The 14,513-nt window shown below is 36.3% G+C and overlaps 2 protein-coding genes across 2 annotated transcripts in view; both read right to left on the reverse strand.

Moving 5' to 3' along the window:
• The window catches only part of LOC123540695 (perlucin-like protein), a 37,874-nt gene that overhangs the window by 13,284 nt on the left and 10,077 nt on the right, over nt 1-14,513 (reverse strand). The window lies entirely within an intron of this gene.
• On the reverse strand, nt 2,044-6,966 carry LOC128549557 (perlucin-like protein). The gene is made up of 4 exons (XM_053526497.1): nt 6,716-6,966; nt 5,421-5,521; nt 3,548-3,638; nt 2,044-2,902 (listed from the first exon to the last, which is right to left on the reverse strand). The coding sequence occupies exons 1-4, from the start codon at nt 6,864-6,866 to the stop codon at nt 2,679-2,681; spliced, it is 567 nt and encodes a 188-aa protein (XP_053382472.1). The 5' UTR covers nt 6,867-6,966; the 3' UTR covers nt 2,044-2,678.

A 14,513-nucleotide genomic window follows, 5' to 3' on the forward strand; every position in this document is an offset into this window, starting at 1 on the left:
TATCAAAGCCCTAGGCCATGTGGTTATGTACAAGAAGATTTTCCAAGTTTTCCCTATATAAACCATGTGACCCCAGGTCGGTGCCATATTTGACCATAGAGGGATAATTTGAAAAATCTTGGTAGAGGACCACTAGATGATGCTACATGCAAAATATCAAAGCTCTAGGCCATGTGGTTTTTGACAAGAAGATTTTCAAAGGTTTTCCCTATATATGTCTATATAACCCATGTTACCCCTGAGCGGGGCCATATTTGATCTAGCGGGATGATTGGAACAATCTTGGCAGAGGACCACTAAATGATGCTACATAACAAATATCAAAGCCCTAGGCCCTGTGGTTTTGGACAAGAAGAATTTTAAAGTTTTTCCTTTCGGTTGCCATGACAACCACAGTTCTGCATGGATGTTAATTCTTTTGGGCAATGTTAAAAGGGGGCCACCCAAGAATAATTCCTGTGAAGTATGGTGTAAATCTGCCCAGTAGTTTTAAAGAAGAGGATATTTTTTTTTAGAAATTGTTGACGGACGGACGAGGACATCAAGCTGTCACAAACACTAAAAAACACTGCTTCAGCTATCTAGGGATTGTAGTAGACATGCAGGTTCTAACATCTGCTCATGGAGGTTACACTATCCTGATATAAATAATTATTTTAAATCCAGCGGACAGCTCTTCGTTGGACTTTTTTCAATTTTGTTATTTTTTTTTTTGGACAGGGTATGGGGTAATTTACAGATAAAGGGAACAAGGGGTGCTTAGAAAGAAGTGGGGTGGGGGTGTTTTGTTTGTGTAATGTGGAAGCAGTTCTCAAGCCGGGGGAGTGGGATTTTACAGATAAATGGGAGGGGAGGGGTAGTCCAACTAATTTGACGCGACCCTAGGAAATATTGAGATAATTTTTTCATATGGGCAATATCCCCACTCATTGCCCCATCACAAATTTAAACAATCTGAATGTCGAATTATTTTGACTAGGGGAGGAGGTACTTTGGAGGGACTAAATGGGGATGGGGGTATTTCTTAGGAAGGGGAGGGGGTATTTTGAGGTAACCAGGGGCGTGGAAGGGGGTAAAATGTCTTCGGGAAAGGGGGAAATTTTCTTTAAAGAAACTGCTTCCACAGGGTATGGGGTTGGGGGGGGGAGGGTATTCTGGAATAACCCAATATGCCACCATTGATTAAAATGTGCTGTATTTTCCAGACATCAAGGATTTGAGAAAAAAAAATCATACGAATGCAAATAATGCCCTGTAGATCGTAGTTCTATGCTATCTGGTTTAGGACATCTTTAAATGTTGGCACGTTGTCGCGTAGAGCATATCTTAAATCGCTACGCAACGTTAGTGAATTTGAGATTTTTTCCAATAAATTGAGAACCACAAATTAGTCCATGACCATATTCCTCTGACTACCCTGAACAATGTTCTGACAATTTTACAGTTATCTACTAATAGTTGTCAAAGGAATAAATTCAGTCTGGTCAGGTTTTATTAAACAGTCCGCCCACGTTCTAAACATTTCGGAACATGTTCGGAATAATGAAAGGGATATGGTACATCAAACGCTAGACAGCGTTTACTTCACTAAACGCCGGAGTAAAAGAGTAAAACGCAACTTACACTACTTTAATAGAGTTAGGCAGAGATGACACGGCCCTAAACGCTATCAAGCGTGTGTGTACCGGAAAAGATTGTGATACATCTACAATCACTTCGAAACAAGGTCCTTGAGATAACTTTTGTTATGTGCATATCATTCCACATTATACTTCATTTATTATTTTTAGATTGATGACGTATTCTTTACTGTAAAGCTTGTCCTAGTTTTGAGACTTCTTGTATGTCAATAAGTTATTTGTATTGTATGGTTTTTCTAGAAGGTTCATCAACAGGGTGTTTTCATTATTTTAAAGCTTTGGCTATTCTGGATTTTTCAAGAATCTTCTTTTTATTCTTGGCGAGACAAGAAAATGCTGGAACTTTCCATTGTGTTTTAAATAGGAAGCTGTTTGAAGACAGGAATGAGCCTAAGGGTAACAAATGACAATCATCCTGATGCCTACCGCCAAGGACGTCCTTGGTACAAGACAGCTTCAGACTTCTTGTTGAATCAAATTAGATTGTTAGTATTTTCAATATCTGAACGCTTTTGACATTTTTTGTGTGTTTTAAAACTCTTGAACATCTTGTAATATGTTGGACAAATCATTAGCACGAAATATTAACGGTCAATTTTGGTGATGAAGAAATTCATACTTTTACAATTTATCTAGAAGTTGTAGTTTATTGCAACAATTTTCTTACAGTTCTACTAAATGAAGGAATACTATGCACTCAATCTTCTTCTGTCACAGATTTATACCAACCTCCTCGCAGGAATATTGTCAAACAAACTCCGCGCAGGAATATTGCCAAACAATCATGTACTGTACCGATAAGGGGAAGTAACACTGTGTTGGAGTTTGGACTTTTACATGTTTACTTCAATTTTAATTTGTATTTTTAACTGTCTAGATCGATATTTATATGTTATTTAGCTTAATTGTTTTATTTAATTATCTATGGTACTGTGAATGATTAAACTTGTTTTGTACGAAGCAAAGTATCATAATATCCTGAAAACCAAAGAAGAGTAACAGTGGTTCAAACTAGGTATTACTAATTACTTTTTAAAATCATTTTGATTTCTGTTCACAAACAGCTTTATACAAATCAGTACACTGATTGTCATTCCAAGAAAAACTTCCTCCGTGGTGGAAATGAACACAGTGTTCTGTTCCAGCTCCATTGTTTGGTTCACCGGAATTCCAGTCAGTATATGAGACCACCTCACTTGTACCATACCACTTGAACGTTCCCTCTTGGTCCATGTCGCTCAGGCCCATCCAGTAGTGAGCATCTGTGAATAGAGGCTACAACAGTTATATTAAGGTAGTTGTACCGTAATGACAGTCGTTTATTTCCGTATAATTACGTATTCTGGTATGGCGCTTCGGCATTCTTCGGACGATGACGTAGCTCATACGAGCACCTGGCTTTCGGTTCATACCGGAGAATGCTAAAATCATACACAGAGAATACGTAGTCAGATGGAAAAAGGAGTGATCGCACTTTCTTTATTGTGTTTAAACTTTGTCGTTTCCTGTTGTAACAGTTCGCTCCACATAAGCAAAACACATTCCACAAAGGTAAAGATTTTGCTGGCTGATTTATGCCATCGCGTTCTATCGTGCTGGCACCTCTGAAGAGCGCCATCACGCTTGACACACTAAAACAACAAACTAGTGCACCGATACGGCACAAACAATACGACACAATACCGTATTTTTGTATCGGCTCAATTATTTTGTCGTTCAAGCGTGTTGGCAAGCTTCAAACGTACCTGCTCACCAGAACGAAATGGCAGAAAGGGTGCATTTTGTGGACATGTTTGATTGTATATCGGTAGTTTCAGAAATCAAATAGTTCTTGTAACTTCTTACTTTTTAATTGTTTCATGTAATATCAGTATTTGCATAAGTCAAATAATTCTTACACTACTTACTTTTTAAGTGTTTCAGGTAATGTTTAAAAAAGTTGTTTTCCATTTCGCTTTCGACTCGTACAAGGTGTGCACCAGTCTTACTACAGTATATCTGAAAAAAGATACCGGTAGATGTAGATCTACAAATAGAAAGATAGATACATTTTTTTACAAACAAATCGTCGACATTACGAGTTCGCTCCCTGACCTGTGCTCAATACTAATGTATAAGCTATCATTTTGACATATTGGGATGGAAATACCCTCACGATTGTAAATAGTATTGGATTAGAGCCATGCATGTTTACTTATATTTACAATTTTACATGCATGTAGATGTCAAGAACGATGCAATATGAGAATTGTTTTTATCTACTCGAATGAAATGCTTTCTAGGTGATGGCACTTTAAAACTAAAATTACTTAATATCCTTGAATATAACGTCTTCAAATATGATAAGAATAAAGCGCTCATGGTAGCAAGTCCCGTCCATTGTTCTTTCCAGCCCGGTATAGTACGGATAACTGTATCCTTTACTAGTATACAGCTGTCAGTTAGAATGCTAAACAAGTCTGGCTTTATAATTGTCCAAAAGCTAGTCAGCGGCATGTTTATTATCACAGTAACATAACAAAGACTGCAAAATTTGTGTTTATGACAAGGCCCTGCTAATAATCGGTTCAATATGCTCTGCGACCTTGAGGCTAAGTTATAAAACTGGACATCCTGGAGTCGTAATTTAACTTTAATTTTCAGTGTTAATTATTTGAAATAAGAAAAACAAACGTTTCTAAACCATGGCTAATACTGGCTAAGATACGACCCTAGATATTGGACAAACCTTCTACCTGTACGGAAATTTACAGCTGTCAAAGACCTGTATTTTTATTCAAAATAACAGTCGTGATTATTTCAAATTTGCACCTGTAAATGATATATTTATTTTATTTTATTTTGTTGGGTTTAATGCCGCACCGACACAATTATATGTCATATGGCGACATTCCAGCTTTAATGGTGGAGGAAGACCTAGTGCATTATTCCATCACGAGCGGGCACCTGTGTAGAACCACCGACCTTCCGTTATCCAGCTGGATGGCGTCCTCACATGAAGAATTCAATGCCCTGAGTGGGGCTCGAACACACTTCGATGAGGTGCAAGTGATTTGAAGTCAGCGACCTTAACCACTCGGCCACGGAGGCCCCTGTAAATAATATATAACAATATTGATATTACATCCGTAGATTTCATTTAACTGCTGTAAAACGACTATAACTTTACAAATCGAATTATACAAATTAGATACAGATGTAAAAAACATCTTACAACTGTAAAAATGGCTAAAAGTTACAGCTGTAGAAATGTTGTAGGTGATTAAAGGGGTTATTACTATAGGGTACGAAAGCAGAGGTACAAAAAATTTTAGGATGAATTGTAATTCTATAGACGGATTTACAACGCTATTGGTTGCCCTGATGTTTAAGTCAGTTGTGCTTATGGGAATATGTCAGCGAATAAAGACAAATACAAGTCTATATGCACTATCATTCGAGTACCAAATGCGTGAACTACGAACAAGTAGTCGTTAAAAGACACCTCTATGGAAAAGGCCTTGCTCAGAGACATTGACCTTGTAATTCAGAACTGATCCATAGGTCATAAAAACGAATTTATAACTTAAACTGAAAAATGACGGCAAACAAAGCACGTGTCTTTAGACGGTAGGCACGTTTACTACGTTTCCAGAAAATAAAAATGAACAGTAACACGAAAGTACTTAGATCTGGAGTCCGCCTTTGAACGGTCGGATGATACGAACAGCAGCTTTATATAACTTTGAAGTTATCACCTGTTTATGATAAGCCAGCCGTATTTCTAACCAGCTAAATTACCTCAGCATCAAAACAGCTGACCTCAGCTTTAGAGAACAAATAGCATGATCCTTGAAATGTGACCCATCCATCCGGACAGTGTCTATTGGTTAGACCAGCATCTGTAACATATAGTACTATAGTATTATACTATTAGGTATGTACGTACAATACGGCCATATATATCTAGACGGTTACGCATTTGATATAAAATTTTCAAACATACGGACAGAGCCGATAGGCGAGTCCAGTATGTTTTTTTTTTCGGATTGATACTCGTCTAAATATATCCTGTACTGTATTAGAAAATGTTAAATAATCTTTTTTATTGTACGCTTATTTTTTCTGTTAAAAGGGAAAGCTCTGTACGAAAACGATGTAACCATCGCGTCAAACGTTTACTTGCCGATACTTAAAATCATTTATCAACAGCTTTTATCGTTTGCTGCATCGCACAATATTGAATATGTTGTTTCCAGTACGGAAATATAAAATTTGACGGTCGCATGATACAAATGCGATTCGCTGACTGGCAGAGAAAAATATGAATAGAATAACTGTAGTTATATTTTGCATTTGCGGACTTATTTCTTAACCAAAACTTATCTCCGAAAGCGATTTCTAATAATATATGTGCCCTCATCTCCAGCTGCTCATTGAAAACTTACATAAAAAGACAAAGCGAATCAGCTCTGAAAGAAAAAAAACAATGTATTAGATGTTCAAATGGCGTCGTATGTGGGTTTCAATTACACAATTAAGCCGCATACAGATCCAAAAAGTACTTAGCACTTCCTTAAGATTATATGACATTGAAAAGAGACTTCAGATTGGCTAAAAAGTTGTGATGAGACATTGGCGGATTTGCTAATACATTGTAACTGTGAAACAATTATCTTTAAAATATTCGAATATGGTGTATTCTGTGCAATTTGAAACATTTTATGATTGCCTATAGCTGTATATTTGATTCTGTAATTTACAATTCAGTTAAACAGGTTCAAGTGGGAACTGTTCAACTACGTTTCAACATAAATGAGCGAAATATAATCATAGTCATTCAGCAAAATTAAAATAAAGAAATACTGGATCATACATACCCATATCAAAATGTAATTTGCAAATAAGTCCATAGATAAGACAATATTGTGTCTGACCTAAATTTTTACATGAGGAATTCGATCAATATGTAAACCTGACTAACTCAATTTAATTCACGTACACATGCAATTATTACACGAATCTGAAGAAATCTATATATTATTTATTAGTTTTTAATAATCTGACAAATTTTACAAACAAACAAAAACGTGTACCTCTGCGTTTTTCTAATTCTTCCAGCCTGTGCTCCATCCTAACTATTTTAGCTAATGTTTGCTCCTCGTAGTGGTATCTAGAACAGTGAGCTTCCTCTCCGCTGCTGAAATATACCTGTAACAGAATCAAAATTACTCCTAGAAATTTCATTGTGTGCTTCAAAACTGATATAGGACTAAACGAAACTGATACGGGAGTTTTAATGATTGCTGTTCAGAAATGTTCGGCACTTATATGCTTAAATAACTAAACTCTCCTTAGCAGCTACTTTGGGGGAAGTATTTCTTATTATGTAATAAGTGTTTTGTTTACAATGCACGGCCTACTTAACATTTAATGGTATTCCCCCCTCCAAACTCCTCAAAGACGAACATACAAGGGGTGTTACGAAAGTTGTGCCGCTAGCCTCAATTTTTGTATAACTGATCGAATCGTGTGCAAGATACATGCATGATATATTTACATATGCTGTATAAAACTATAGAGGCACACACGTGGTATAGTCGATTAAACTGGGTAATGTGAAAAATGAGTTCAAATTACAAGGCTTTTTTAAATGTTTCATAATACATTGTTTGCGATAAAGATAATTATCAGCATATAGACACTGACAGATTAACGTGTCACATAAAATTATTAAATTGCTAAAATATCTGATATTCATGCTTGCTCGCATACTTGATGTGTTATAAACTCCAAGTTTTGAACCTTGCTTAAAGCATAAAATACATTTTCATTTTAGCCTGAACTATCAGAATGAATAATTACTGTTGTAATGTTGTGACTGATTTAGTTCACTACTGATCAACATGGCACTTACTTATTACAGCAGTAACAGTTTTAACAGGCGTCCTTTTAAGATGACTTCACTAATACTATTTAATACAAAAAGTTAACAGTTTAACATTTTGATTATTGCTTTCGATTAAGCATAGTCTAATTACAGTGTCTAATCAAGATGGCACTTACTTATTACAGCAGTAACAGTTTTAACTGACGTCCTTTTAAGATGACACCATAGTATTTAATACAAAAAAGTTAAGAATTTAACATTCTGATTATTGTTTTGGATTAAACATATTAATCTATTTGCAGTAAATGTAAATTTTCAAAAGAAATAAGATATAAAAAAGGTACCGGTTTCTATGTAACCACATACATGATTTTCGCAAAGAGGCTAGTGCTTTCGATAGAATCACACATATACCACTATAGGACGGATTACACCAAACAGGAAGTGACTACTCAGTGTTACATGTGAAGTAGTCCAAAATGTAGTTCCATGCTATGGATGAAATCTGGTATAATGAGTGACATGAGGAGGTGACAGTTAAATTTTTAGCTTATGTTTATTGCTTATAGTACTGAGAATAGATCTAGACCATTTTCATTGTAAATTTCTTGGAATAAGTTTCATTCTTTGCGAAAAATGTCTACCTACGCGTAACTGCTAAACGGCTGTTTTCATTGGGGCATTTTTAGATGGTGATGTTTCTCAGAACAGATTATTTTTCTTATATTCAACATAACATGTCAATATTTTTCTATTTTTGATAAGAAGACATGTTATACTAAATGACCATATATGGTTTTCATATCATTGAAATGCCCTAAAGTGCTGAAAATGAGGCCTGAATGTTTTGTTATTAATATGAAATAAATAAGGAATTGAATTGGTAGAATGTAACCACTATAAAGTTATACAACATACATACACATATCTGCATGAATTTGGTGTTATTTTACAGGGTTAAACACACCTTTCTATTGGTGTATTTTCTACCTGATTCCGATGAGTTTCAGTGAACTAATACATTTCAGAATATCCCATAAAATGATTTGGGAACTGTATGATTTTAGCGAGATAACATTTAAAACAATGTATATGTGTGAAAAAGACGATTAAAAGCTACTTAGTATTGAAGCATCCGGAAATATCACTTGTTTTGTTTTTATAACGAAAAAAAGTCTATAAACGACATTCCCGACTGGGAAATTAAGAAAATTTTTGTAAATTATGAAAACAGTGATTTCATTGTTAATTTTTTAAAATCTATTTTGAGACAAAATTTAAACGGTAGAAATTTAAACAGATATTTTAGATTTAAAATGGTGTCTCTTATGCTATTATGTACATATATAGTATATTATGCACCGGGCCTTTTGAATAAAATAAGTCAATTAATAGTCCAACGGGAAGCACTTAAGATATTGTATTTAGTAACATATTCCCCGTTTAGGAAGGTGTGAAACCTCTTAGGTTGATTTTCCCGAACGCTAAGTTGTCGTTACTGACCGCGGCATGCTTGTTTTGTCTTGCAATATTTTGTATTTCTGGCAGCCGATGGCGAGATACAAATTCACTAACAGTAGGAAGGCAAAATACGTAAGGCAGCCGGTTAACTGATAAATAATTTTCATTATTTATCGAAATTAGACACTGACTATGACACTATTTTCAATACGGTCTTCGGATAAAGAAAAAACAACAATTGATCAAACGTCAGTATAAAAATTATTCATATTTAGCAAACATAGCATGTATACATAACGGGGGTCAGCAGTTGAAAGGAAAGAAAATAGTCTTGATGTTTGCACAGAAAAAATGTTTGAAATAGCCTCAATTGAAGGTCAATTTGTCATTAACCTACATTTACACAATTTATGATAAGGGCGTTGCAGTCATTCCAGATAATCTATTTGACTAGACCGCTTGATACAACCTGATATGGAAAGAAACAAGTCATTAATTACGAAAATTTGTTTCTAGATTGCACCTACTTTTTTCCGGCCGTAGGCCGTTATTGAATTCACCTTCCCAGAACGCAAGCATACATGTGACCCATGTGGAACCAATATGTGCTACCCATATGGGACCCAGATGGGTTTTGCAAACCATTTTGGCATGGGTCCCATATGGTATGTACTGTATGGGACCAATGTGGGTCCCTTATGGGTCCCAGATCTTATAACCCATGTGGGACCTATATGTGCTACCCATATGGGACCCAGATGGGTTTTGCAAACCAGTCTGCTTAAAGTACATATCCTATTACGCTACGCTTAGAATCTGAACACGAGCTATCGATTGCCTCGTGCTGACGACCCTTCCGCTAGCCAATCAAAAGCTAACTTACAACATTCTGCAAGCTTAAAAAAGCCTTCGTTTTTGATATCTATAATTCATATGTCTTAAGATGTCAGATAGCCGGTTAGCTCAGTCGGTAGGGCACGTACTCTGTAAGCGAGGGGTCCCGGGTTCGAACACTGAACTGACTGCAAATTTTTCTTACTCTTTGACATTCGAAAAAGTGATCTGATTGGTTCAAATGAAAATAGATTTGCGAAAATAAAAATAGCAATATTGGATATCCAATATATACAGAACACAAATGTGAATGGGTCATTCTCAGATCTTCGTTTAGAAGATCAAGTACTTTAGTAAGATTGTTTTGCAAACCATTTTGGAATGGGTCCTATATGGTATGTACTATATAGGACCAATGTGGGTCCCTTATTCGTCCCAGATCTTATAACCTATGTGGGACCTTTCTGGGTCTCATATCGTATATAGTACGGGAATAAGGTAGCGTATGTGCGTTCTGATTGGTCAGTCATGTAAACAAACCCAAGAAGTGATTGTTTTCAAAATTGAGATTTGTTACTGCCTTTACAGTATTTTATTATACATTTTTACAATATTTGCTACATTTCATGTGTATTGAAAAAAAGTTTAATGAAACGAATTTCTCCCGCCATGCAAACGATGTAAACAGGGGTTGTCTCATTTACACGAAAATTACTTCAATATATTATCACTATTCATATGTTTTTCGTCAGATATTTTGGTAGAACTAAGATAGTTCTTGAAAAACGTCTACTAGTTAGATATTCTACATATTTCGATTTATGAAAGACCGCACACGCCATCAAGTTATGATGTAAGTCTATGGGAAAACAATTGGTGGTCTCTAACCTATATTACAGCTAAAATATTACTTTTCTTGGAAGCAATCACAGGTAATGTTATATATTGGTCACAGATCTGTTGTAAATAATGTAGAAAGACGTTTTCGTGCTAAAATAACCGTGCAATATGAATATATATTTTTTTAATTTTGGCCTCTTTTTTGACAGGTGTACGCATTTTTATCCGAGCTTTTGGACCAAAAAGGATCGTTTTTTATATATCTGCAGATCATTTAGTTTTGTTTTGTCTGTCTGTCTTACTTGATTTGATTTGTCCGGTGTAAACTAAAAAAAAAAAGAACTTAAACTACACTTAACAAATATTGTAATGCAGCGCTTATTATAGAAGTTAGTTCTTTGTCAGTGCAATTCAAATTACTTTATGAACAATTCTGAAAATTATAACACCATGTAGAAAAATGAACTGTAAATAAGATGTCAAAATCCGGTTATGTTTAGTTTATACTAATTTGTTTTAGCTAGATTGTGATGAAAGCTTCAAGCTTATTGGAACCACTCTCTAGTCCGCTTCCTGAAATAACCAGTACTGGTGTCATATGAGAAGTCATGATCGTGACCTTTGTTGGGCTCGAATCTACGACCTCTGGATTGAGCGGCCGACACCTGACCACCACTCCCCTTCCGGTTGTGAAATAACATAAATTATTAATCTTCATACTGTGTAATTACCATGAAATTAAACTGGGCCATCATTCAATTTTGGCAGTACCTTTCTTATTCAAAGAGGAGTTCACTGAAAATTTACTGAATGAATAGCGGGCAGTTCAGAACATGATCAGCCTGCACGGACGTGTAAGATGATCTTGGTCTGCACTTGTAACTAAGGCAGAATCACTTGCCGCCAGCAAGCTAAATGTTAAAGGATTTTACAGTATATAAATAAATATAATTTTTTATTTTTTTGGATTTAACGTCGCACCGACACATGATAGGTCATAGGGCGACTTTTCAGCTTTAATGGTGGAGGAAGACCTCAGGTGCCCCTTCATGCGTTGTTTCAGCGGGCACCTGGGTAGAACCACCAACCTTCCGTAAGCCAGCTGGGTTGCTTCCTCACAAATATGCATCAATAGATACATTACCTGTCCTGCAAGTTTAACTGTTGTAATCGCCCCATTTCTGTTGTTACTGGGCATTGACAACTTCACTGTTAACAATCAATGAGGTCACAATTTTGGTTGCATGGTAAAAACTTGGTTAGAATGTCAGTCGATTTCTACACTGGTTCCCCTGGGGTCAGAAACTAGGTCAAGTAGAGGTCACATTTCTAGCCTCATCTTCATGGAACTGTCAGAATGCGCGTGTTCATCAAATGTAGGTCAACTTTAGGATCAAAATCTAGGTCATTAGGTCAATTCCTGGAGAAACGTTGCAAAAATTCAATGTTAAAATGTTTATTTTGCACCATTTATCGTAGCATTTTAGATAGAAATAATCACTGTAGTCCGTAAAATATATTAATATTGTTTGTTTAACTGAATAATTGTTTTGTATATTTTAACGCAATATTTGCATTTTCGTGGAATGCGTGCACTGATATAAATACATCTTTGATGTGCTAAATTTCACATAGTTGTCTTAGACAGCCACTAGTAAAATGTTTACAATGGGTTTCTTTCTTTTTATTGGTAGTGTTCTTACAAACTGCATGTACATTTCTATTAGATAACTTGATCTGCAGTTGCTATAATACACTAAATGTTACAAATGGCGCTCAGTGGAGATACTGAGGCGATCTTGAATTTTGCCACCCTAACACATTTGCTGATGGATTTTATGCTAAGGTATTTACAATTATAAGTTATGCTTTGTGTATTAAGTTATGCAAAATACAGTAAAACTTCATACTGATTGGACTGTTGTTAGCTTATATCAAATAGAAAACGACTCTAAATTGCTTTCTATGACAATTTCTATAGTAGTTTGTACCTGACGTCACGGGTAATGACAAGCGCACCAGCTGGGTATATTAATCAATTTTAGGAATAGCATTCGTTCTTTTTTCTTCTCTGAAATAATATTCAAATGTCTATATATTTGTCAACGCTGTTACCAGAATTATTTCAGGATGCAAAAGTTTTATCAGCTGGAAAGTTTGCGATATTATCTTGAAAGCTATCCAGGTATCTCCTGGCAGAAATATACCTCCATTAAAATGTGCTGTATTTTCCTGTATGGTGGCATATTTCTGCCACGAGATAGCTAGGTAGCTATCACAATAATATTGTAAACTTTCCAAAAACCTTGTGCATTGTTCTGAAATCATTTCAGCAAAAAATAAGATTTTCTAGATATTTTATTTCCTGAAAATATTTTAGGTAACCAGAATTATGGCTACTCTGACTGAACTCTGACTACTCTGGCCAGCCAGAGTAACCTGAATTATGACTTCTCTGGCTGACCTCTGGCTACTCTGGCCAGCCAGAGCAACCAGAGTTATGACTTCTCTGGCTGAACTCTGGCTACTCTGGCCAGCCAGAGTTACCAGAGTTTTGACTTCTCTGGCTGAACTCTGGCTACTCTGGTCAGCCAGAGTAACCAGAGTTTTGACTTCTCTGGCTACTCTGGCTAAACTCTGGCTGAACTCTGGCTGAACTCTGGCTACTCTGGCTGAACTCTGGCCGAACTCTGGCTGAACTCTGGCTACTCTGGCTACTCTGGCTGCTCTGGCTAATTTCACGCACATAGCAGAATCACTTACCGACAGAAGGCTTAAGATTAAATTCTTGCCCAGCAGTCGCGTAGAACATATCTTAAATCGCTATGCAACCTTACTTGCTTAAGGTGAAAAACTGAGAACCACAAAATTGGCAGTAGCAGTATTATCCCATGATGTTATTCTTCTGACCACCCTGGACAGTGTTATGAAAATTTCACAGTAAACTGTTATCTACTATTAGTTGTCAAAGGAATAAAATCTATAATTGATATTGATAGGAACCAAGACCCGATTTCCATTGCCACGTGAACTTTCTGTCTGAATCAGGTTTTATTTAGAATACATTTGGGGCCCGTCCGCTTAGCTCTGTAGTGAGAGCGCAGATCTACGGATCACGGGGTCGCAGTTTCATGCGGAGAACAGGTTTGTACTGGTACAGAATACAGGAACACTGGTTAGGTTAATTGCCAGCCGTTACATAACGGAGTATTGTTGAAAAACGACGTTAAAGAAAAACAACAACCAAAACAAACATTTTGGAACACTACCCTTTTTTACTCCATTGCCTTAATTAGAATGTGCGCAGAATATTCCGATAAGTGAAAGGAATATGGTACATCAAACGCTAGACAATGGTTTCTTCTCTAAACGCCGGTGTAATGCTTCGCTTTGAGATGAACCAGTGAGGCGGGGATGACATGGCCCTAAACGCTATCAAGCTGGTATGTACCGGAAAATGTGGTGCAATATCTACAGTCATTGTATATATGGAACAACTATATACACTTCATGTACAATCACCCTAATTGGTACCTGACAGTTTTCAGACCAAATCAGAATGTTAGTATTTTCAATATCTGGACGCTTTTGTCAGTTTAACAGTGCATATATACCAAGAGAATAAGTTAAGTTGAACTTAAGAAACATGTTGGTCCCATACTACTAGATTTCAGTAAGGCTTTCGATAAGGTCAGCCATGAGAAAGTCTTACTGAACATGCACAATTAGGAAGTTAGAGGTCAACTCTCAAGTGGATTAAAAGTTTCCTTGATAACCGTATCCAATCAGTTGTCCTGAATGGCACCAGTTCCGATGCCATTCCAGTCCCATCCGGTGTTCCCAGGGGTCCGTCCTTGGTCCCCTGCTCT

This window comes from Mercenaria mercenaria, chromosome 16, assembly GCF_021730395.1.
Source record: "Mercenaria mercenaria strain notata chromosome 16, MADL_Memer_1, whole genome shotgun sequence".
NCBI classification, from domain to species: Eukaryota; Metazoa; Mollusca; class Bivalvia; order Venerida; family Veneridae; genus Mercenaria; species Mercenaria mercenaria.